This window comes from Myxocyprinus asiaticus, chromosome 11 (assembly GCF_019703515.2).
Source record: "Myxocyprinus asiaticus isolate MX2 ecotype Aquarium Trade chromosome 11, UBuf_Myxa_2, whole genome shotgun sequence".
NCBI classification, from domain to species: Eukaryota; Metazoa; Chordata; class Actinopteri; order Cypriniformes; family Catostomidae; genus Myxocyprinus; species Myxocyprinus asiaticus.
The window spans coordinates 28,946,470-28,972,559 of NC_059354.1; the positions used below are offsets into that span (position 1 = coordinate 28,946,470).

A 26,090-nucleotide genomic window follows, 5' to 3' on the forward strand; every position below is an offset into this window, starting at 1 on the left:
TTACTTTTAGAGTAGGTTTAAAATTGGGTACTTTTTACTCTCACTCAAGTAAATTTCTAATGATTTTTACTTTTACTTCTTTACAATGGGTGGCGTTCCTGTTGTTGCATTACTGGGATTACTTTTAATTCATGTGTAATTTATTGAGAGATTACTGAATGAGACTTTTACGAGAGCGGAAGTTCATACAGCACCGCACGCTGAGCCGCTGTCACAGACTGTCACAATCACTGCTGCAGCATCAAGCTCTTCAAAGTGAAACACTTTCTTTGCTCAGCACAGTGAAAAAAAAATAGTTTCGTCATGCAATGCCTTCATTTAACACCAAGACAAACTGATATTTCAAGATTAAAATCACAGCTCCAATTTAAGGCAGCACGCTGAGGTAAGTTTTGGCTCTAATCCTAATGCGGGCTTTTCTGTGTAATGTGATGGTCATTTTCAGGGTGATTCTGTAACTGGGCTCTTATGACATCAGTTTTTAACAGAGTGTACATTTTTAAATCAGTGCAGCAATATATCAGTGCGCTTTGTCCTGCATCCCGCATGTCATGAGCAGTATTTACGCATTTACCCCACGCCCTTGCGGGGGTACTGGCAACTATTGCAGCTACTTTGGGTGGATTAACTGTATAAATGTAAACATGTAAACATAGAGTTATGTGTAAATAAATGCCTTTTGCTCTGCCATTCACGTGATTGACAACTGGAGCGCAAACAGACAGCACTTCTGTGCGTGCACAGCGAGGGGCACGGGGCACACGCGTGAGAGATGTGCGGGTGTGAGGCGATCATATGGCAAAGAGAAACTGGCTGTGTCTGAAATCGTTCACTCATTCACTATTTCCTATATAGCTCTCTTATTGACAAATTCATCCAGATCTGACAAGAGCTCTTAAAGGGTTAGTTCACCCAAAAATTACAATTCTCATTATTTACTCACACTCATGCCACCCCAGATGTGTATGTCTTTCTTTCATCTGCTGAACTCAAATGAAGATTTTTAGAAGAATTTTTCAGCTCTTTTGGTCCATACAATGCAAGTGAATGGGTGGCAACATTTTAAAGCTAAACAAAATCACATAAGTCAGCATAAAAGTAATCCATAAGACTCCAGTGGTTAAATCAATATCTTCAGAAGCGATGTGATAGGTGTGGATGAGAAACAGAGAAACAGATCCCTTTCACATTCTTCTTCTTGTGTTTTTGGTGATTCAATTCTTTTCTGCATATCGCCCCCTGCTGTCTAGCAAAAAATGACAAATATTGATCTGCTTCTCACCCACACCTATCATATCACTTCTGAAGATATGGATTTAACCACTGGAGTCTTATGGATTGCTTTTATGCTGCCTTTATGTGCTTTTTGGAGCATCACAATTTTTGCCTACAGAGCTAATATTCTTCTAAAAATCTTAATTTGTGTTCTGCAGAAGAAAGGAAGTCATACACATCTGGGATGGCATGAGGGTGAGTAAATGATGAGAGAATTTTCAATTTTGGGTAAACTAACTCTTTAAAGTGATAGCTCAGCCATAATTTAATATTCTGTCATAATTTCCCTACCCTCATGTTGTTCCAAACCAGTGTGATGCTTTGTATTCTGTGGAACACAAAAGATGTTAGACAGAATGTTAGGGACTGACAGTCTCTGTCACCATTCACTTTCAAAATATATAGAAAAAAACTGAAAGTAAATAATGACTCAGGCAAACATTCTGTCTAATATCTACTTCGTGTTGCATGGAAGAAAGAAAGTAATACAGGGTTGGAACGACATGATGGTGAGTGACGACAGAATTTCCATTAATAATAATAATAATTCTGTAATACATGTTAAATGTGTATTATGTAATGGAATATAGGGGAGTTAACATCTATTATGTAATATGTGAAAGTAACGAGTTACTCACTATTTGAGTACTCTTTTAATTGGATACTTTCTTACTCTTACTCAAGTAATTATGTTAGTACTTTTACTTCTACTTGAGTAATTCTTTTTTTAAAGTAATTGTACTTTTATTTGAGTACAGTTTTTGGCTACTCTACCCACCTCTGACCATATCGCGGCACAACTCGACATTTTGAAATTTGCAACATTGTTTTTTTGTCTATGTGAGCATAAAATAAATGACCTGTCAAACATCATAATCACTCTATCGTTTGATTTGACCCCCTCTGCGCTTTTTTCTACACTGTTTACAGGGTTTGCACAAGGTCCTTGAAGTGCTTAAAGTGCTTGAATTTAACTTTTAGAAATTTGAGAACTGGAATACCTGGAAAATCGCCTTGTTTTGTTGAAAAGTGCTTGAGATTAAAACAACATTTCTTCCGTGTAATTAATATGTCAATCAAAGTTGAGATCCCGCACTCCACTTTCATTGAATAATGCCTTTTAATAACCTTTCTGTTCTTTACAGCTGGATAAAAAAGTAATAGAACTATTAATTTTAATAAAACTTCACAGATAAAGAGGGAGACCTCTCTCATTAATTAAAAAGGAACAGCTGTGTGTGATTCACGTTGAACTCTTAAAGTGACAGTACCATTTTAGCGCTTGGTATAAAAATGAATATAAAATCAATGATATCATTTATAATAGGATACTATTTCAAACAGTTTATATATATATATATATATATATATATATATATATATATATATATATATATATATATATATATATATATATATATATATATATATATATCATTTCATGATTTTATATTAACTGATAGAATTTTTTTATATATAATTTTAAGAAGTTAAAATGTAATTATAATAATGATGACAAACAAATTATTAAAAAAATTAATTACACTTTAACTTACTTGTTCAGGACAGGTTCTTTTCAACTCTATTGCTTGTTCTGCACCTGATCACCTTGAATGTAGCCCACTATTTTTGAAGGCTTATTTGTTTGTGATCTATTCTTATAGTGAATAGAAAATTATAATGTTCATTTTGCTCTCTCTCTCTCTCTCTCTCTCTCTCTCTCTCTCTCTCTTTCTCTCTCTCTCTCTCTCTCTATATATATACAGTTGTGCTCAAAAGTTTGCATACCCTTGGAGAATTGGTAATATATGTACCATTTTTAAAGAAAACATGAGTGATTAAGCAAAACACATTTCTTTTATTTCTTATGGGATTCATATTCAACTGTAGGTTATAACAGAATGGCACAATCATAAAACAAAACATGGCAACAAAGAAAAAAATGAAATGACCCCTGTTCAAAAGCCTTCATACCCTTAGTTCTTAATACTGTGTATTGCCCCCTTTAGCATCAATGACAGCGTGCAGTCTTTTGTAATAGTTGTCTATGAGACCCAAATTCTTGCAGGTGGTATAGCTGCCCATTTGTCTTGGCAAAATGCCTCCAGGTCATGCAAAGTCTTTGGTCGTCTTGCATGAACCGCACGTTTGAGATCTCCCCAGAGTGGCTCGATGATATCAAGGTCAGGAGACTGTGATGGTCTCTCCAGAACCTTCACCTTTTTCTGCTGTAACCACTTGAGGGTCAACTTGGCCTTGTGTTAGGGTCATTGTCGTGCTGGATAGTCCAAGAGTATCCCATGTGCAGCTTTCGTGCAGAAGAATGCAAATTGTCTGCCAGTATTTTCTGATAACATGCTGCATTCATCTTGCCATCAATTTTCACAAGATTCCCCGTGCCTTTAGAGCTCATACACCCCCAAAACATCAGTGAGCCACCATCATGCTTCACAGTGGGGATAGTATTCTTTTCACTATAGGCCTTGTTGACCCCTCTCCAAACATAGCGCTTATTGTTGTGACCATAAAGCTCTATTTTGGTCTCGTCACTCCAAATTACAGTGTGCCAGAAGCTGTGAGGCGTGTCAAGGTATTGTCGGGCATATTGTAACCGGGATTTTTTGTGGCATTGGCACAGTAAAGGCTTCTTTCTGGCAACTTGACCATGCAGCTCATTTTTGTTCAAGTATCGTTGTGTTGTGCTCCTTGAAACAACCACACTGTCTTTTTCCAGAGCAGCCTGTATTTCTTCTGAGGTTACCTGTGGGTTTTCTTTGTGTCCCGATCAATTCTTCTGGCAGTTGTGGATGAAATCTTTCTTGGTCTACCTGACCTTTGCTTGGCATCAAGAGATCCCCGAATTTTCCACTTCTTAATAAATGATTGAACAGTACTGACTGGCATTTTCAAGGCTTTGGGTATCTTATTATATCCTTTTCCATCTTTATAAAGTTCCATTACCTTGTTACGCAGGTCTTTTGACCGTTCTTTTCTGCTCCCCATGGCTCAGTATCTAGCCTGCTCAGTGCATCCATGTGAGAGCTAACAAACTCATTGACTATTTATACACAGGCACTAATTGCAATTTAAAAAGCCACAGGTGTGGGAAATTAATATTTAATTTCCATTTAAACCTGTGTGTGTCACGTCGTGTGTCTGTAACAAGGCCAAACATTCAAGGGTATGTAAACTTTTGATCAGGGCCATTTGGGTGATTTCTGTTATCATTATGATTTAAAAAGGAACCAAACAACTATGTGATAATAAATGGCTTCATATGATCACTATTCTTAAATAAAAGACTGTTTGTTTGCATGATCAGTCATATTTTCAAAATTTCACAATTTCTGCCAGGGTATACAAACTTTTGAGCACAACTGTATATATATATTAAAATGTTCACATTTTGTAATTTAATTGTTATAATATTGAATCGAGATTATACTGAATCTTGAACCTCATATCATAAATTGAACCGAATCATGAGATAACCATATCATCCCATCCCTTCTTTTCAGTAAATAAAGATGTGTGGTGTCAGTGGTGAGAGTGGTCATGAGTGGGTCTGGGTACATGTCGTGTATGCATGACCAGTCATGGGTGTGGCTATCTCAGAAAGGGTTGGTCATGAGTGGGTGTGGAAATAAGAGGTATATGTGACCAATCAGATTTAGGTGTTAACAATCAGAGGTGTGACCTGTAATTGCTGTGGCTATTTGAAGCAGGCGTGGTCATGAATAGGTGTTGGCTGTGTTTCCCAAAAGCATTGTAAGCCTAAGTAGATCATAAAATCCATCTTAAGATTCATCTTAGTTTTGCGTCCCATTTCCCAAAGCCATTGTAACTTAAGTAGTACTTGAAAATGCTTGTAGATTTATGAGTGCTCTGGAGTAATTGTACAGCATTAAGAGCATCGTAAGGACACAGACTTATGTGGAGAATCGCGAAGTTACACTTAATACAATTTAAATACCTATAGCTACACTTTATTTTGAGACTTTAATATCACGATACCTGTTTATTTATTTTTATTTTCATAGAAAAGGCTAATAATATTAATTAATAAATGCAATAAATAAATAAATAAATAAATAAAATAAAAATAGATAGTCTATGTAAATGGTGAACAGATTAATTAGGAAACATATAACATTGTTTGTGTCATGATTGTTGCTGACAACTGTATAAAATAAGACAGAGGAGAAAATAAGTCAATGACTTGCTGCCTAGAATTAAAAACACCCGAATATTGGCTCATCATCCTTGTCTCCTTTTCCTCTCTGACACCCAAGGGCGCTCTCGCCTGCACCACACGTGTAGAATCACACATGTTGTGCAGCATTGCGGTTAGCATTATCACTTTTGGAAGTAAATAGCAGACCTCCGCTTTATTGGAGAATGTCCCTAAAGCACATTTTCCACACGTCTCCGTATTTTGCGCTCCGCAACCTGGTGAACCTCGTTATATTAAATGAATGCTTGTCATTAGCAGGATCATACACAGGGCATCCGCTGTCTTCATTGATCCAGGAAGCTTTCATATCGACCCAAAGAGCAATTTGTGAAAATTAAATGTTACAAGTGCACACCTGATTATGGAAAAAGTGTTTGTGTATATGAAAAAAAAAATCGTTCAAGATTGTAAAACAATATTTAATCATGTAGTTAATTAGATTGAAATTTAAGAAAATATCTTTAAACATTTCCAACATGGTAATTTACAAATGTTTATAAAGTTACAGATAATAATATAATGAAGTTACAATGACAAGCAGTACTAAACGTTCAAATTTTAGCACTGTCACACAGACAGTGACACTCTTAAGTAGCACTTTAAGCGTGTCCTCGCACGTTCATGTTAAGTCTTGGTTTGGGAAATGCATGTAAAAGATATCGAACGTTCATAAAATCGCTAGTAGAAAACACTCTTAACCGCTAAGATCGATCGTTATTGGGAAATGAGGCTGTGGTTGTTTAATGTAGGAATAGCCAGGGAAGGGTGTGTCTAAGAAAGGTGTGTTCGTGAGTGGGTGTGGTTACCAGAGGTGGGTGATTTGCTCCTCTCTAGGTCCAAAGACACCTGATTATCAGAAAGCTCCGTAAGGCCTACCATGGAAGAACATGAAAAGCACAGTAAGAGTAGGCAGATTAAAATAATTATTGTCTTCAATTACCACCAAACATATTTGCATGCATCAAACCACCGGAACAAACAATGTGGTCTGGGGCACCATCATGATCCTGGAGCAATAAAGAAAGATGAATTTTTTGCCCACATGTTCTTAACATATTATGGGCCCTATTTTAAGAGAGCTAGCACTAAGCACCCTTGCTGGTGGAATCACCAAGAACTGCAAATGTAGGAAATTAATTTAGACTTTGCACTGAAAACAGACCTGCTTTTGAAATGTCTTAGCGTAATGACCTATTTCTCAGGAAAATAGCAAATTGTGCTTTGCAGCACTTCATTACCATACAATACACCCACAGTTTAGTTTGTACGCATATACCCACAGGTAGCACAAACACTCCCACCCACGTCCACTTGTGCTTTGGGCTAGCACGAAAATTGCACTTAGAATTAGCGCTCTCGTGAAAAGTTTATAAGATGTAGCGCACGGTCCTAGCGTGTAGCACTGCGCTTTGCGCACTTAAGAAACTAGAACCATTTAATCGTATACATTGTTATCCATGTTCTGGTTATTTTACTTCTGTTTGCTGTGAACAAATCCGGTGCATTGCTATAAGATATTCTAATGCTAAAGTAACTTCAGCATTAAGTGTACATTAGATCCAAAATCAAGATGTGCACCAAAACCACCAAAATTCCATGCATGTGAGTGAGTGTATGCAGGATAGAGAGGAAACAAACAAACAAAAATAAAAAAAACTTACTTTTTATATTACTCAAGGCACGGCGGTACAAATGTGAACATGAAGGCCTGCACTGCAGCAATATCATTCACTTCAGGAGTGTGTGAATGTCTGTGTGAAAGCTAAAGAACTGAAGTCCTTCTGAAAAGCAGAAGATTAGGAGATCTTGCTAAATGATGCATGTAATGACAATAACTTTACACTGAAATATTATAATCACGGAGATAAATGCAATGCAAGCCTCATCTTCACAAACATATGATAAATCCATCAGCTTCAATCATGTTCAGGGTAGAATCATGTTTTTGTATAAGATACAGAAATTTTAGGGCACACTGATTAAATGTATATTTACTTGCATTCACTTATACTGAAAGTTAAATTGATGTAAAAAAGTCCGTTTCAAATGCTTTTTGAAAAGATGCTCTTTTTAAATCATTAAAAAAAAGACTTTGATTAGTATATTTTATGTATAGTTTTATTTATTTTTCCATAAAACTTGGAATGCTGGAAACCAGCATTGTACAGCATTTGTATTTTGTTTTACTTTTCTTTTATACAGTGTGGGAACATCTGATCATGTCTGAACCTTTGGCACAAAACAATAAAAACACTTAGCAAGGAGACAACCAAAGATTAAGACTGGATGTTTAGATGTCCAGGCATTTTGAAACAAATTAATTATAGTAATTTCAATATTAACATCTCATACTGGGAGGATTGTGTTATGTTAATTCTAACTTTATAATCTTTGGCAAAACAATAGAAATAATTTTTTTTATAAATGACATCCCATTGTCTCTGCTTTGCCTCGTTGCTGTTGTGTTGCCCCTACACTGGAGATGTGACTTACTCTGGTAGGAAGTACGGATCCTTTTCTTTGAATCAGAATAAAAGTTAGACAGGCCACGCATGCAAATGTCTGCAACAGTGCCCCCATGCCCCAGCACCGCCACCCACAAGAGGAGATAAGGAGCGAGGGAGGAGAAGAGGAGGAGAGGAGAGAAAAAACAAAACAGGCTCAGAGTGACTAAACGCATGTGGCCATGATCCGAGCAGGACCCAGTGTAGTGGGGGAAAAAATTAAAGAAACAAGAAAACAAACCTTAACTATTATTTCCTTTCTACCAAAAACAATGAAAACAAGGAAGAAAACAAAGATTAACAGAAATAAAATTAAACATTTTGATTCTGTCAAAACAATTTTGTCACAGAAATTTTATGAACAAAATGAAACAAAACAAAAAATGTCCCCTCTCATAAAGGTATGTGTCTATCTAAAACAGCATATACAGTATATGTGTATATTTGTATGAGTACAAGGCACAGATACATTTTGCAGACTGACACCCTGTCTACACTGACAGCAAGCGCCATGACAAAAAACTGTGAATTCACACTGACAGCGTTTTTATTGCTGATTTTATTGTGCGTTCCTACAGCTGGATGCTCAAACGTGATTGGTGGGCAGCACAACTAGCCACAGATATTAAATGTTTGACCCATAGAAATAGGATAAGAAGTGGTCTAACCACAAATGAGAAGTAATGCCCATGATTTTTGACATGTTTCTCTAGGAATCATTCTTTTAATAAATCCCTGTATGTGGGCAGAGACAAATCATTCAGAGCAGTGAAATTGCTCACAGTACCATGAAATTGCTCACAGTACTTTTTTATATATTTTTATTTTTTATTTTTATTGAATAATGTGTATATATATATAGTGCATATTGTATACTGTACAGTGTATGTTATTATTTGTATATTGTGTGTAATTATGTGTATAACAGATTTTTAAATTGTGTTGTGTTAATTTGATGTTATTGTAAATTGGTACTGTCTCATCACTGTCACGACTGCTATGTTGATCAGAACTGCACCCAAGAATTTCACACACCATTGCACTTGTGTATATGGCTGTGTGACAATAAAGTGATTTGATTTGATTTGATTGATTTGATTGTCCACATTAGCTACACTTGAACACAGTATCTAGCAGATGTCCATCAAGAGAGGTTACACTACCATTGGTGGTCGCTAACCGTGCTAAGAAATCTTTGTGAACGGTTTGTAATCGTACCGTACAAAACTGTGTTCTAATGGAAATGCTACTAGAACCGATACTCACCATTCTCGGAAATGTTCAGCCTGATGATGACAATCAAGGGCGGACTGGCCATAGGGAGAACTGGCCATGAAACAGGGCTGAACGGGTGGCAATAAGCTGAAATGGGCTGCCGCGTTATGCCAAACGGGCCACGACTGGCTGAAGAAGGCCACAAAACTGCGCCGCGATATGCCCCCCCCAACATCTCAACAACTTTTGGGCTGGTTTATATGTAAAATCCAGGGCTGATTTCTCTTCCCAGTCCACCCCCAATGACAATGCACCTTATGAATGCCTCTTTAGCTTCATCGATTAAAACAAGCAGCTCTCACTTAACATGGTAGACACAGTCTAAATTGCAGCACCACTAATCAAAAAGAAAGGGTAGTTCTGTCGCTCACTGTCTTTTGTATCAGAGTGAGACCTGTCTGTGTGGGTGAGCGTTAAGATGATCTATCTCTCTTTTTTTTTTGAGGACTTACATAAGCTATGGATCAAAATCACTCGAAGACCACATTGAACAACCTATCTGCCCACCTCTGCATCTCCATATCAGCTCAAAGCTGCTCGGTTTCTAAAGATATGGCTGCCTGAGTGACTGCTTTGAAGTGAGGAGCCAGCATGGCTGCCTCCCTGCGGCTCACATTTGATGAAACTCTATGAAAACACATCTTCCTCTCCAGCTCTTTTACTTTGACATCTCCTTTCTCCGGCACGTCCATGTGAGTATGTGAGCATGAGTAGTAGGGTAGGAGGAGAGAGGAGAGGAGAGCAGGTGCAGTGAGATCTGTGCTGATTTAGTAACAGAGAGTCCATATTGCAGGTTTCGCTATGTTCTCTGATAGGAGTCGTGCTCAAGCAAAGACCAACAGTAGAACAGCGACACAACGGTTGACATGCAATGAAGGCAACAATGAATGCAGTCTGTCCCATGCAGTTAAAGAGAGGGATTGTGAGTGTGTGTTAGGGTTTAGGTTAAGGTTAGTCTATAGTATTTATGATACAATTTTATGTATGTATATATATATATATATATATATATATATATATATATATATATATATATATATATATATATATATATATATATATATAAACAACAACAAAAAAGTCTATGATACTGCATGTCCTCATTTAGACAGCCAAGTAAACGTGTATCTGTTTTTGTGTGTGTAAAATGAACAAGAAATTTACAGGCAAGGACAGGAATTAAAGACAGTCCATGTAAAAGGCAGTTAAAGGCAGTACCATTGTTGCGATGTGTGTTTACAGCTGATGTTTATTACATAGCTTTGTTACAGAGAAACAGACTATTTGAATTACTGCAGGATAGAGTATATTTATGTGTACCTGATGTGGACTGCCGATTCTTGCGTGGAGAGCGTGTTAGCCGTTGGAAAGGGTCTGCAGATCCATAAAGGTCAAGAGTGCTCATACACAGCAGAACGGTTTTCTGCAGGTAGTCCACTACTGCTAAACCATTGCAATTACCAAAAGCCAACCTGTAAAACACACACACACACACACACACACACACACACACACACACACACACACACACACACACACACAAATCATTGATCATTCACAATGACATTTCATTACAAAAGTGTCAGTCACAACTAATATTATAGCTCAGTCATGGGTGTAGATTTGGGTATCGATGGCAGGGACATGCCCATCCTAAAGTTAAGAGGCTACTGAATAATACCTACTAATATTTTAAGAGATTTCAAGTTGAAACTGAATGTGATATAAGAACTGAATTTACTAATACAAGTATCATGAGTCATGTTTTCATTTGCAAAAAGGAAGTATTTTATTAAATTTTTAAATGACTTAACTAGGAACACTGTCTAGCAGAAGTTTGACTTTTAAGTTGTTTTGAGTCAGTGTCATACTTTTTTAACCTACACCTTCCATGATTGTGTCTAGGGTTGCTTCTCATTTCTTAAATTGTGCATCCTCATTTCCTTTCCTTGCTTCCTTTCCTCGTTTCCTAGCTCCAACCTCTTATGAAACAAGGAAAGGATGGAAGGAATGGAAACGAGGACGGAGGAATTGATGCAAGTTTTTGTAAAATGGAAAATCTTTGCTCACTCAACTGTGACTTCAGAGCATGTTTTTGCGCAGCTGCAGTACCTCGGCGTGCTTGCCATTATGTTATTGAAACTTTATTTATTAAGATATTCATAATAAATCCAAATAATTCAAGATGCACTGTTGAAGTATGTGACAATTATGGTTTATTTAAACTGCAAAGGTGAAACCTGAATTAAAACTATCGTACCAGATGTGAAAGGGGAGGACAATTTATGCGTGCGTCAGGTGCTTTGACCAAAAAGTTTTCCGCAATGGATGCTCCTGTGCTTCCTTGCTTAAGCATCCTCGGTAAGCTTCCTCAGTCCTCGATCCTCACCTCCTTGCAGTAGATTTCGAGAATTGATACGGCCTTCATTATGGTGGACTTTTTCAGTTTCTGGGTCACAGGCGCGAGGACGGAGGAGTGAGGAAACGAGGATGCACAATTTGGAAATGAGAAGCACCCTAGACGTTTCTTGCCAATTAGTCTCATTAGGCATTAGCCCCTGTGTAATTATTATATATATGTTCTCTGTCTTGCATTGTTTGATCTTTTGGTTTTGTTTGGTGAGTTCTGCCTTTGGGGTTTTGAGATTATCTTCTTCTTCATATTTTTAGTATTTTGTTTAAAAATAAAATGCACTTGGGTTTGACCAGGTAATGGTCATTTGCACGAGGTGGACAAAACAGCAACAAAACTGCCTAACAATCAGTATCTAGGCTAGCTGTGTGTCTCTGGTTTTGTGGAACACAGTTTGAATGGAATTTTAGTGCAGTGACATTTAAACTGGTGGACTGAATTCAAAGTCTTTTTGCCCATTGTAGCCAGACTTCACCATGACAACCTTTGCTCTCATAATAATGCTTTACTGAGTTAGGTATCAGGGTGACAGCAAGTGCAAGATTCCAGTGGAGGCCAATTCATTGTCTCACTTCCACCACTTCAGTCAACAATATTAAACACCCAGTGAGCTGAAATATTAATAGTTGGAAACATGAGTCTGGGATTTTGATGATGGAACTAGGTTCAAATAAACAAGAGAGGCACAATTTTATAAACGAGAGGAAGAGACATTAATTCATAAAAAAATACCATGGCAGTACCATGGTTCAATGATGGTAACTGATAGTAGTCTATGGTACTTTGAAGTACATCATGCTACTGTTTGATTACCATTTACAATGGTGCTGTAGGGTACTAAAAATATTTTTTGTAGTCCATTAAAAACACTTGGTACATTTTTATGGTAGTACCATGGTATTTTGTGAGGGAAAGTAGATAACAGAATATTAGAGAAGATAAAAAGATACAATGTAAACAATGAAAGATTACAATGCAAATGTAAAGCGTGAAGATTTTATTGATTAAATCAAATTGATGACATAAAAGAGAAGGGGCCACTTACAGGCCATAGGCGGAGTTTAAATCCAGGCTGGTGATTTGTTGTGGCGGTTCTCCATCAATCCACAGTAACTGAACCACAAGCTCCGCCTGGTATCCAGGAGGCATTCGAATCATACGATCTTTAACCCTGAGAGGCAAATTTTTAAAGTTAATTTCATGTGATATGCAATTCAACAAACTTTCTATAGCCTAAAGAAATTTAATAAATTCTGTTATTTAGTGAGCAAGCTAACTATGTCTTTTCCCAAGAAATTACTATGTGGAAAAACAAAGACTTTGAGACTTATGAGTAGTTTGATATTGCTATGTGATCTTGTAAACAGCACGATGTCTGACTTGAGGCAAGAGATGTTGTCCCGCACACTGTCCGGCGTGTTGCTTCGGGGACTAGGGGGCTGAGGCTGGGGCGAGTGACCACAAGTGTCAGACAAATATGGGGTATTCTCTGTATCGGATGGAGAGATGACATCCTCCATTTCACACTGCAGTCGCACCTCTAGGGACTAGGACACAAATAAACAGTTAAAGTATAATCTGATGAATCAATACTGTAGTATGTACTCAAACTCTTGAACATAATAAAATGTATCAATGTCTAAACCAGAGTTATACAACTCAGTTTCTAGAGGGCCATCATCCTGTAGTGTTTAGCTCCGACTCTAATCAAAATCACCTGAACAAGCTAATCAAGGCCTTCGGGATTACTCAAAAATTACAGGCAAATGTGTAAGAGCAGAGTTGGAACTGAACTTTGCAGGGCTGCGTTTCCCAAAAGCATCTTAAGCTTAAGTTGACCATAGAGAGCATTGGCACTAATGGTTTTTACGATCGACTTAGGCTTACGATGCTTTTGGGAAACACAGCCCAGGACAGTGGCAACTGACAATTAAAAAGCTTAAGAATACTTATAAAGCAGACCAAGTGTGAAAATTCTTTCTGTGACTTGTGTGGTGCCTTAAAGGCATACTCGTTTTCCCAACTCACAGTGATAGTGGTGTTGGCGTCATGCTTGCTGAAGCGGTATAGAATGACGTGGGCGCTGATGCCCACTACACAAAAGATACGGCTTTGTGGGCACCAGCTGACCATCTGAATGGCATAGGGGTCATCCTCCACCAGCTCGGCACTACGCCCAACCTCTCCACTCTTGGGCTTCTCAAACACCTTTGACGTCTTGAGCTTATACAACATCTGCAGTGTGACTGATACAGACAGTGTTTATTAGCTAATCACATCTATTCATTGTTATTACACTGTTATAAAAATATACAAAGGCATAATAATATAGTGAATGTGATGCACATGTTGTTAAGACAAAAACACAATGTTGTTAAGTACTAAAAGTTTAATTAGACAATAATTAGAGTGAAATGTATCCATTATGACACTGCTGAGGAACAAGGATTTCAAAATGCTCAGCATATTGTTTGTTGATTTTAAATGAATGAAATTGGAAATGTAAAATCATATTGGAAAGTGTCAAGTGATGTTATTAATCTGAATCATGGCAGCGGAAAGAAAGAGTGAGACAGAAACAGCTTGACACTGAGATGGGGACCAAGCTCTTAGAAGCAAAGACACTTACTTGCTGTGGCATCCCAAAACTTTATCGATCCGTCTGCGTGTCTGTGCAGGGCAACAAAGAGAAAGGTCAAAGAGTGATGGTATGAGTGAATGAGTGTATGTCAAACTGCTTAAGAGGAAGCAAGGAATGACAGCTATGAAAAAGGAGAGGCAAGGGAAACAACATGCAGGGTCAATAGAGCTATTGAATTAAAGCTGCAAAGTGCGATACTTTTACCAATAAAAGCAAAGTGGAAGGGCACATTTTAGACATTATTGACTTAAAACAATCAATGCACACTTCAGAACAATAACAATCTCAATATAGAGTTTTGAAGCAATTTAAAATACTTTAAATGACCATATTTGTGCAGAAAGTTTCACTTTAATCAACAGGCAAATATTGGTTTGTATACCGGATGCTTTGCAAGTAAAGCACGTTTATGAACAGCCCACAGTCTGATGCATATTGCATATAAAACTCTCGATCTGGTAAACTCTAATCTGATTGAAAGCTGCTGAAATACATCCAAATAATCTAGCTTTAATGCTAAAACTGCCATTTTTGTCAAATTAATTTATATTAAATCAGGGGCGCTCATTGCGTCGATCGCAATCAGCCAGTGATCAGTCTCTTTTTTTCCTTATTTTGGCTCCCCTGTGCAGAGAATTCCAAAATGTACAGTGGGATGGCAGGGGAAGACTCAATGATATTTATGTAGAAAAGTCTCCCTGAATGGTTAGAGTAAGGTTTAGGGGAAGGGTCAGGGTAGAGTTTCTCTGATCAATCAGATATCACTTTCCTCATGACTATGAATTACTCTTCCCCTGCCATCCTATGTTTTGGAAATACGCCCACCTGCACACTGTTTGACTGACAGGCAGCTTCTTTCTGTGTGCGTGCTAGAGGTCTGCACAGGATGGATTTTTCAGACCCGCTCCTGCAAAAAATGTCATAGTTTGTCACGCTCCCGCCCGCAACTTTATCATTTTATCCCACTCCCACCCGCAAAAGCCAGCAGGTAGAGGTCTACGTGGATTTTAATATTCTGTCCTGCTCCTGTCATCATAGGCTTATTTAGTTTTTAAACTAACATATACTGCCATCCAGACACCATCTTTTCCAGTGATGTCCCTGCATTTTCCAGCAGGACAGGCCAAACCACATACTGCTGGATTACAAGTACATGACTGCATAAACAGAGAGTGTGTGTGCTAGATTGGCCTGCCAGTCTCCAGTTGAGAATGTGTTGTGCATAATGAAGTGCAAAATATGGCAACGAAGGCCCCGTAGAATTGCGCAGCCAAAGAACGGCATAATGTATGATTGGGAAAATGTATCTTGTTAAACTTAACAAACTTGTGTCTTCAGTGCCCAAACGCTTATGTTTTAAGTAAAACATCAAATAATGTCTTGTTGTAGTGCTTTTAATATAGCACAGGGTGAATATCATCAACAGATCACTCCATTTTGTGCATTTTCCATACTGTCCCAACTTTTTTTCAGAATTCGGGTTGTAAATCTCATGCCATAAAACTTTAAGCACCCCTGCTATAAATAATAATAAATAAAATAATCTTTAATGCTGACATTTAGCCTTGACTGAACTATTAGCCACAGCTCAAGGTTGGAAATGCAAAGCACAAGCTCTCAAACAAACACACACACACACACACACACACACACACACACACTCACCCTGTTATGATAATCTCTGGATATGTTTGCGAACCGACCGTCCATGTGCCACCGCTGACTGGCCACTCCTTAACACAAACATACAATAACACGGTAAAACACTTCTAAAGCACAAAAACAACACACACACACACACACACACACACACACACACACACACACACACTTAACTAAACTAAAACTAAACAGAACAAAATAGAAAACTATTTATAGAAAATAAAATATAGATATAATATAGAATAAAATAGAACTTATTTCTCAAGAAATATTAAAGAAATGTTCTGGAAACTCGAGAAAGTTATTGATTTTGTCAAACCTTGTGGCTGTAGCCAGTCTTTTTGTGTTTGACTCCTATGGAGTAAAGTATCGGTATGATGTCAGGGGGGCAGTCAGCAAAGTAAGCCGTGCATGTGACTGGAGACTCGTGGATGTCCATGGGGTAGGGGTTCTCAAAAATAGGAAAACTGAAATAAGAAGGAAAGAGACACACTTCTGAATGAATAACAGTCATTTTTAGAACAGATCATTCTGACTGACAATTTTGGTTGGGAAACATGCAAAGTTGTTGTAAAATATACACACAATATACACATGTACCTGTGACCGCACATCTATTGAATTCTGTTTTAATGTGTCAAGTTGCTACAAGCAACCGAAAACACCCTACAGCAGGGGTCTCCAAACTTACTGTGTGTGAAAGCTCCATAAAGGAATAAAACAATCCGGAAGGCTCCTTGTCTGATATACCTGAAGAAAATCCATTTGTTGTTTCCTTACCTTATGCTTCAGGGAATAACACACTGCTGCTATTTTAAATTTGAATCACTTTCATATGTCCAAGAAATAATGGCTCAATTAATATAGTCAATGATTTCTCATTTCTTGATTCTCATTGAAAAATGCTGAACGTTGTTCTATGGTGTTGATACATTTTTTGAAACTGCATGGCTATAAAGTACTTCCAGTTTCATTGATATTAAACTTAACCACGTTCATTCCAAAGTGTTAAAAAGTTTTACATTAACTGAACTTCAAAGAGCTATAAAGTCTACCAGAGCAAATAAACCAGAAAAAGGCATTGCTCAAGTTGGATAAAAATGACAAACAATTTATATTTTTCTAAAAATTTGTTTTAATCTCCGTAGAAAGCTCTACAATTTTAACACCCCTTACCTATTGTAAAATTACTGTAAAGCACAGCCATGTTTTGTTTCCTCAATATAATATAAGCTCAAAGTGTCTTTAAAAAATAAGGGCAATCCAAACAATAATAAAAAATAAAAATGTAAAGTTCAAATGAAAATATAGATAACTGTTTGGTTCTGAGAAGATTTGAGTGTAAGAATTTATTTTTTCCTTTATTGCACCCTTGAGCAGAAATGGCCTTGAAGCAAAGAAAATATTTGATGTCAAACTGGCCAAAGTGATGGCAGCAGTGTCAGCTCAAGTAATATTTGCTCTTAGCACACACACACTTAACATTCACCACAAAGTATCTTAAAAAGTGACAAACACACACACACACACACACACACACACACACACACACACACATGTTGGTTTAGCTATCCTTATGAGGACTCTCCATAGACATAATGATTTTTATACTGTACAAACTATAGATTCTATCCCCTAACCCTAACCCTACCCCTAAACCTAACCCTCACAAAAAACGTTCTGCATTTTTACATTTTCAAAAAAAAACATCGTTTTGTAAGCGATTTGAATTATGGAGACACTAGAAATGTCCTCATAAACCACATTTATAGCATAGTATCCTTGAAATTACCAGTTTCTAACCTAAAAAAAATTCCTTGTAAACCACTCACCCCACCCACCCACCCACACACACACCACACACACACACACACACATACACACATAGAATAAAGTGTGTGAGTATGATAGTGGAAAAAGAAAGAAGAGATTGCTCACTTGCTCTGAGTTAGGTCGATCACAACAAAATCTTTCTCCAGCAGAACCGCCACCGCATACGGTTCCTGGACCTCTGTCAACACAAGCACAACATTCCCATCACCATCCAACAAATCACCATCCATGACCTCAAGAAAAGAATACGTATTCATTATGGATACTCTTTTATTTAAGCTCAGTAGGGACTGATGACAAGTTGACATCAGAAACCAAGGGGGGCGCAGGCTGACGTTAATTATTTTGTGCGAGTATGTGTGTTTGAGTGTGGTTGTATGTGTAACCGCTCAGCTCTGGAGATGCTGGGAATCATAATGATACATTATTTGCATGCTCACTGAGCTAATTTTCATAAACACCATACAGACTGTTAAAATGTGTGTGTCCGAGAGAGAAAGAGTGTGTGCATTTGTTTGAGTGAGAAAATAAGCAGAGGAAAAGAGAGAGATGGGTTCCATAACTGAAGTCACTTCACGCTTGCTGTATGTTTGCTGTCTGGTACAGTGTGTATTGTGGGTAAAGAATTGTGCACACATGTACTCAGTGGTTGATTTGTAATTTTTTTTAAGGGGGATGGTGTAGACAAAGTTATGATGTAAACACTTATGTCATATTCTCAAAAATGCAATCTTTGTCCAATTTGGTTTCATACATTTTAGAAAAACCTTTATAGCTTTTTCTAAATAAATAAATAAATAGATAAATAAATAAACTTTCACATTGTCATGTGGTGTAACCATTAAGTAAAAAGTATTATAGTACTTTCTTTACACCTTGAATACATGAAAGTATAAACAGTTTATTCATTAATTTCCAAAAAGTTTTCAAACAAACTTTTAAAGTTTTTTTTATTTTTTTATTTTTTTTTTGAGTCAGAAAATTCAAGATTTCTTTTCAGGGTTACACCACATGAACAAAATGTGCCTTTTTGTAAACATGTCTAAATAAATATCAGATGTCTTTTAAACATCTTCCTTTCTACACGCGTTGACTGATGGGCATTCCAGTTTCTCCCATTCATTTTAATAGAAGTGGCCCGTCTATACTAAATAGTCTCAGTACCAATGTTTATCTCAGCAAACTAAATACTGACAAAACACTATTTTACTGTGTTTTATAGTTTTTATGGTCAACATAAACAACAAAATGGCTACATATATGTTGGTTACACCCAAAGATTTTGATTTGGTGGACAAAAGCATTTTAAAATATGAATCATATTTTAAAACAATTGTTTCACTGTTTATTTTTTTAAGAAATAACAATAAAATATTATTCTGCACTAGTCATGCCAACATTTCCTTTTTCAGGAATTTCAGATTTGAATGAGACTTTGACTTTTTTTTTTTTTTTTTTTACTGTCTCTGGACACCACATCACATTTTTTACTTTAAGCCCCAGAAAAAATATCAGTATGACTTTAAACTCAGCAATTGAAAAATTTTCACCATAGAAGAGGTGTATTCAAGTAAATGGTTTGTGTGAATTATATTTTTTTATGTATTTCTAATTGAATAGATCAGGACAAAAATGAGCATCACTTCATTGACCCTTAGGACACATGGCCATAATATGCACCTGTTACCGTCTGTAATTGTATTTTAGAAAGAATCCACATTATGATCATGAAAAAGATTTTTCTCTTTTTTATACTCCAATCTAATACTTGACCATGTTTGAAAGTGCGTGAAACATTTGAAAACTTGTGGCGTAAGTGTCATGTGAACACTAGGAAGAACAAGTCAACCCATCGCAAACTCTGACGTACCTGTTTTACAGTGTTTTCAGAAAACTGAGGCGCTCAAGTTTGCCAGATTACGGGACTAAAGCGTCACTCTGGCAGCATATATCCGAACTGTCCAGATCTGATTGAGGGATTACACCTATAGAAATCTGGCAACCTCACACATGTCGGAAGCTAATTCTGACCGGCTAATCGCCCTTATTTATAGTCTGTTATTTATCATACGTATTAAAATTTTATATCAAATATATTTCTTGCATGATTAGTTCTAAGTAATACATGACACAATTGATCTAAAGGGGATGGTAAGGGGGGATGGTGGTTTTACAAGGGTAATACTTTTTGGTATTTCTTGCAACAAGGGGGATGTCATCCCCTCGCATCCCCCCTAAACTCGTGCCCTGCATGTACTTGTACTTGACAGTGCTTTGGCTACCACTGTTTCTCAGGAGACAGAGAGAAAGACACTGATATATCCTTTCCTCTCAACTGAACAGAGCCAAAGATGTCACTCCTGAAATCTGTCATTACTATTTAGTATCTCCTCTTAAAGCTGCACTATGTAAGATCTTTTTGGATAAAATTAACAAATTGCCATTATTGATTGAGTACATAAACAACCAGTGTTCAAAACAATGTTCTTACTTTACTCCGATACACTACGGTAAGCCTATAAAAAATATTTGTAATGTGAGCTGTCAGGTCCGATTTGGCGCGAAATCGCTGGTTTATGGCGTACATCCTTGCGTCATTACATCATGTCCATGAACACAGGAAAGAAGAGCCGGCTGTCTTGTTCCCATGTAAATAGTAGATGGTGGTAATGCACTGTTTTAGTTTGCGAGTAGCCGTTAAAAAGAAGAAAGAAATTACAGTTCAGTTAGTCACACTCCCACAGTTCAGGACAGCAATGTGGATGTATTTTTATCTGTTATCCATTTGGCGAAGTTGTTTACCTGCTATAATGATTGGATATGTTTTCTGGAAGGGTTGTTGAAGCTAATATTACTAGTATTAATCGAACATTATTCGAGTGTTAACTGATCGCGATGTATCTACTTTGTCGGGGGAAGATACCGTGACATGTTTTCTAATATTTATGACTTCTAAAAAATTACTTCTTGTAACTGTTAGGCTATATTGCATTTTTAAACATATTATTTCATGTTTATAAAGTATATTTTATCCCCATCATTACTGAATCCTTGTTTTATGTGTTTACTGTGTTATGTGAGCATTGCATGGACATACTATTGTATTGTTATGGTTCACTTGCATTAACAACTGAGGCTGTACAATATAATATAAAAATAATAAAGTCTCCCATTGAACTCATATCAGCCATATCACGAGTATCACATTTTAAATTGAAAAGTGTAGAACAATACAAACATTAATAGTAGATAAAACACTTGAAAAATTATATAAAAATATACTGGTAGTGATTGAGATGATTGAGTCCCCTGTTCTTTATGTAAAAGCACTTTGAGTGTAGTGTCAGAAAAGCGCTATAAGTGTAAAATTCATTCATTCAAAATAAGTGAATACAAGTGTTGTTTATCTTCATCAAAGCAAGTAACATTTCTGTTTTAAATGTTTAATCATATAACGTTACATCAACATGAAAATAGCATGTTATGATTCCGGCTCTGAATATCTCCAGTCATGATCACACACAGGCAAAGCTCAAATCATGAGATTCATCTGTCAGAAGAGCAGTGCCGAAACACGATTCAGGTAAATTGTTATTCAGCAAATTGCTTGCAATTTTAAGTTTCAAACACAGATGTCGCTAGAGAGCACAAAGTTACGTAGTGCAGCTTTAAAGACGTCCAATTTGTGAACAAATCATTCTTAGGAGTTAGAGTATAACGATTTGATCGATTTGTAATGTGTTTGTAAATCAATCAACTGTGGGAAATGTAAGCGCAGCGTAGTTCTAGCGGGAAGACTAGCAGCTGTACATCATTGCACCATTAACTAGGTAACCCCTAGCCAATCACATGTAAGCCAGTGCCTTATAAGTCTGCTCACAATCTATCACACTGCATTTCAGTGTGCTAACACGGCAACCTCCACCACCAGTTGAGTCCCGTCCTGCACGGGGGTGGGCTCCTCGCCCCTGCCTCCTATCTCCGGCAGGATATGACGGTTCCGAGTACAGCTTCTTCGGACCACCAGACGGGGCTTACGCCAAAGAGAGACATTACATTTCTGTTTTATATTCATCAAATAAATGTCCTCTTAATTTTCACTCAAATCTGTGAGTCTTCCTGATAGAACAGTAAGTTTGTTTGGGAGTGTAACTATAAGTTGAGGGGCAGGCTGGAATCAAAAGCAATTTTTTGGATTTTTATGTTTCACAAATACAATGAGGATCTCAATAATAGTGAAAGCATGAAACTGGAACAAATATAAATACATTTGCATTTGCAAAACACCCAAATGTTATATTACTTATAGGAATAGTTGTTCACCCAAAAATGAATAAGTAAATAAACAAATAAAGTTTTATTGAAGTGTAAATTTATTAATTAATTAATAAAAAATCTGTCTTAATTTACTCCCCCTTATGCCAATGGATAGTGTCTCATTTTAAAGCTTAAAAAAGACCCAAAATTATCATAAAAGTTCACAGTGGCTTGCATGGTCACTCTAGAACTTGTGTTGTTTACAGTTGTGCCACTGTGAATGAGATTCTCTCATAGTGCTCATGAACATGCAACATCAAGTTTTAAACTGAAAAATTAATACAATTTTGGTTTGTTTCTCACCAAAACCTATTTGTACCTTCAGAAAATTTGGAACATTACACAGGAGACCCTTGGATTACTTTTATGAAATTGCTGGGTCCCTTTTAAAGCTTTAAAGTGAGTCACTATCAACTGCCATTGTATTGAATAGACAGCCTGTGATATTCCTTAAAACAACTTTTTTGTGTTCTGCATAAGAAAGGAAATCATACAGGTTTGGAACAGCATGAGGTTAAGTAAATTCTGTTCAAAAAAGTGAGACAAAGAACTAAAACCTAGATTCAAATCTGACACACACACAAAACATGACAGAGGCTACTGTACTGTAGATCACTGCAGGAAACATGATAGAACTGCTCAGCACACTCACCGTTGAGATAGGGTGTATCACAGAGCACCATGAAATCCACTATTGGGTAGTCCATCTCTAACACCGTGATGGTTTTCCCATGCATGATGGTTAGGGTGGGTCTGCGTCCTGCCTTATCATAAGAAAGACCCCCAGAGAAGATGATAAAGGCTTCACTACTGGAAGACAGAAAGTAAGTAAGAATGTTAATGGAGAAAAGTGAACTGGAAAAAGACTGCCTCCTCTTCCATTTCTGCATTTCTTTCTTTTCCTTGGTGTGGCTTGTGCAATAGAGAGCAGAAAAACAAACACTTAGAAAACAGCTGTCTGTGGTGCTGAAACAACATGTCCGACAGGAAGGTGGAATTATTCATAGTGCTCAATCCATATGGGTTTTTAACGGCTGATGCTGATGCTGATTCCTAAAGAGCAGCTTGACTGATGTCTGTTCAAATGCCAATATGCTATTTCTACTTATGAAAGCATAGCTCCCATGTAACTGAATTAGGAAAGACCAAAATCTCCAAAATTGTTTGCCCAGCTACATTTCAATAACACATGCCAACAACCACCAATAAAATACAGTGTATCATAAATTTAGTTTTTTTAAGCACGAATCGAGTCTGTTTCTTTCAGGTTGGACCGGCTAATGTGTATGTGTTCTGGAATATTTACTGTCATCAAGACCAGGCAATGTCTTTGCCAATGATGCCACTTAATTAGTGGTTTGTCTTCTCCTTATACCGCCTCTGTGCACATGAAATAATAGGAATTTTTCTGAATATGTGTGCAGTACTTTAATCAAAATCGCTGGTTCCACTAATATAACCATGACAATTAAACTTCTGCAATCATTATATATACATGAATCACATCTGACCCTCAATCTAACCAGTGCCTGGACAATCACGAGGTCTTCTGCACTGTAAACTGGGGCCTAACCCCATGACACAAGGTCAAGAAAACTGTGATGTTTATGAGGTGAGCAAAGGCCTGTTCAAACCAAGAACAAAACAAAAAAGCAAAACATACAGCTGATGAATGGTCTATTCATACCAAGAGCAAAATGACAACAATACTCCAGTCATTCACTTACTTTTTCACAAGATAACCCATATGAAAAACACAGATTTTACTTATTTTAAAGAAAAACAGCCTACAACACATCAGACAAGAAAGACTTTACTCACTTAAATGCAAAATACAAGCCATCCAATAAATCTAATTTCACTCGCTGTACTGCAGTGATATATATGGTGATAAATGAACATACAGTATAATGACAATGAGGTGTTTGTAATAAAATTACAGCTAGCTGTTGTTATAAATTGTGCAAGGTGGGTATAGTATAAATGTATATTAAACATGTTTTCATTTTGACAACGATTGCTTTTCATATAAATTTTTTGCCCTGCTTGTTTGTTACAGTTATGGATTTTTTATGTTCCTTGTCTTCAACAGAGACCAGAACATCAGCACAACGCACAGCTGTTTATTATGAATACCGGACTCAGACACATGACTCAAAAGCTTAAATCCAATTGGTTGGAGAGGTTTTGTTTCATGTATGATGGAAGGATTTTGACCTATAGGACAATAACAATCCTCCCTTTGTTGTCAGAGAACTGGTGTAAATAGGTTATGGAATAGGAATTCACTTTCAGTGCAAACAGGCCTTTAGATTTCTTTTTTTATTATTATTATGAAGAAAAAAGTGGGACAAAAATCTTACAGTTTTCAATATTACAGCAGTTAAAGATGGAATCTTCTTTAAAGTATGTTTCTCAGCTCCTCTACCGAGGTAAATGTGCTTTTTAAAAACAGTCAGTAAACTTTAATTGTTTTGTGACAAGATAAAACTGCAGTAATGGTCTCAAGTGAGACTTAGACACATTTGTCACAAAGAAGTGTTGTGTGTGTGTGTGTGTGTGTGTGTATACAGGTTTGGCTATGCTTGTGAGGTAATTTTTAAAAAAAGTCCTCACAAACTTAGTTAAAAAGGCTGAAAACCAACATGATAGTATCATAAATCAGCTAACTAATGTTCTGCTTTAAATCTAATAATGACAACAGGTTTCTGTGAGGGCTAGGTTTAGGGGTAGGTACAGTAAAATACATTATTTTATTATGAAATCCAAGTCTTTGAGAGTTCCTCTGTAATAAAGCTTCCAGTGTCTCTGTGCGTGCATGTGTCTGTGTGTTCTCTTACCTGTTTCTGGAGGTCTTGTACTCAACCTTGAGAATGGGTTTACACGACTCCTTTCTACCATCTCTCTGAGTCTTGCCTGGAATCACACAAACACGCACACACACGCATGCACACACACACACACACACACCCAAATGGTTAGTTTTGATTGTGTCACTCTTTCTTAATTCGTTTCACACTGACCTAGAATTTTCTGGCAGTTATATCTAGTACTTTCTGATTAACAAACCACTTTCCACTGTGCAAGCCTATAAGTGCTGAGATTTATATAACTCGCTGAGCTCAAGTCCAGGACCCAAAACTTAGCGACCAAAATTGAGAATGAATCACTTATTCCTGTCAAATCAAACTTACACACATACACTGCATACCCACACACTGAATCATCCTCCATAAAGATCACACCTGGTGAGGGGGTGTGTTTGCTGACAACATTAGAGTCAGATTTCACTAATAGATGGTGAGTCATGGCTGAAGGGGTCTTTAACTCTCTCTCTCTCTCTCTCTCTCTCTCTCTCTCTCTCTCTCTCTCTCTCTCGTGTGTGTGTGTGTGTGTGTGTGTGTGTGTGTGAGTGTCACAGGGAATGATGGATGTAATCATTCAAGTATGTTATTAAGCCAAACATTTTATTATGTTTTCAATGTACAGGGATGACTCTTTTAAAAGAGCTAAAAGATAGTATATTACATTATAACAGAAAATGAAGTTGTGGATTAAAAGTATTTATCAAAAGTGTTCAGAGCAACTTTGAAGAAGAATTTTGTTATTTCAGGGTAACTGACATAACGCTCATTTATTGTGTTTTCCTATTATTTTTTTATAAAAAGAAAAAAAAATGCTATTCATACAGACACTAACTTATATGATACATATTCTTTACATTTGTGAATTAAATAATTTCAAGGTATTGTAGCAGTCCTGAGATGAAGAACAAAAGGTTCAGTAGAAGGCTGACATTTTTTAAATAATAATAATAATAATAATAATAAAACACTTCACAGCCTTACAAACAAGTTAATTCTCAGAGCATTATTAGGCATAACTATTAAGCGTGTTATAACTAAGGTTTGGAAGCAGACACCCCTCATTATGCAG

The 26,090-nt window shown here is 36.9% G+C and overlaps 1 protein-coding gene across 2 annotated transcripts in view; it reads right to left on the bottom strand.

Moving 5' to 3' along the window:
- Positions 1-26,090, bottom strand: part of LOC127448109 (syntaxin-binding protein 5-like) — a 228,013-nt gene that overhangs the window by 34,682 nt on the left and 167,241 nt on the right. For both annotated transcript variants that reach the window (XR_007898457.1, XM_051710407.1), the window contains exons 9-19: positions 24,995-25,070; positions 22,807-22,964; positions 17,943-18,015; positions 16,324-16,471; positions 16,008-16,075; positions 14,331-14,371; positions 13,730-13,947; positions 13,082-13,248; positions 12,747-12,872; positions 10,609-10,760; positions 6,316-6,381 (exon numbers count right to left, since the gene is read on the bottom strand). Coding sequence is in view for 1 of the 2 variants with exons in the window: in XM_051710407.1 (XP_051566367.1) it covers positions 6,316-6,381; positions 10,609-10,760; positions 12,747-12,872; positions 13,082-13,248; positions 13,730-13,947; positions 14,331-14,371; positions 16,008-16,075; positions 16,324-16,471; positions 17,943-18,015; positions 22,807-22,964; positions 24,995-25,070 (1,293 nt within the window). In the remaining variant the exon portion in view is untranslated. The remainder of the gene's footprint in view (positions 1-6,315; positions 6,382-10,608; positions 10,761-12,746; positions 12,873-13,081; positions 13,249-13,729; positions 13,948-14,330; positions 14,372-16,007; positions 16,076-16,323; positions 16,472-17,942; positions 18,016-22,806; positions 22,965-24,994; positions 25,071-26,090) is intronic.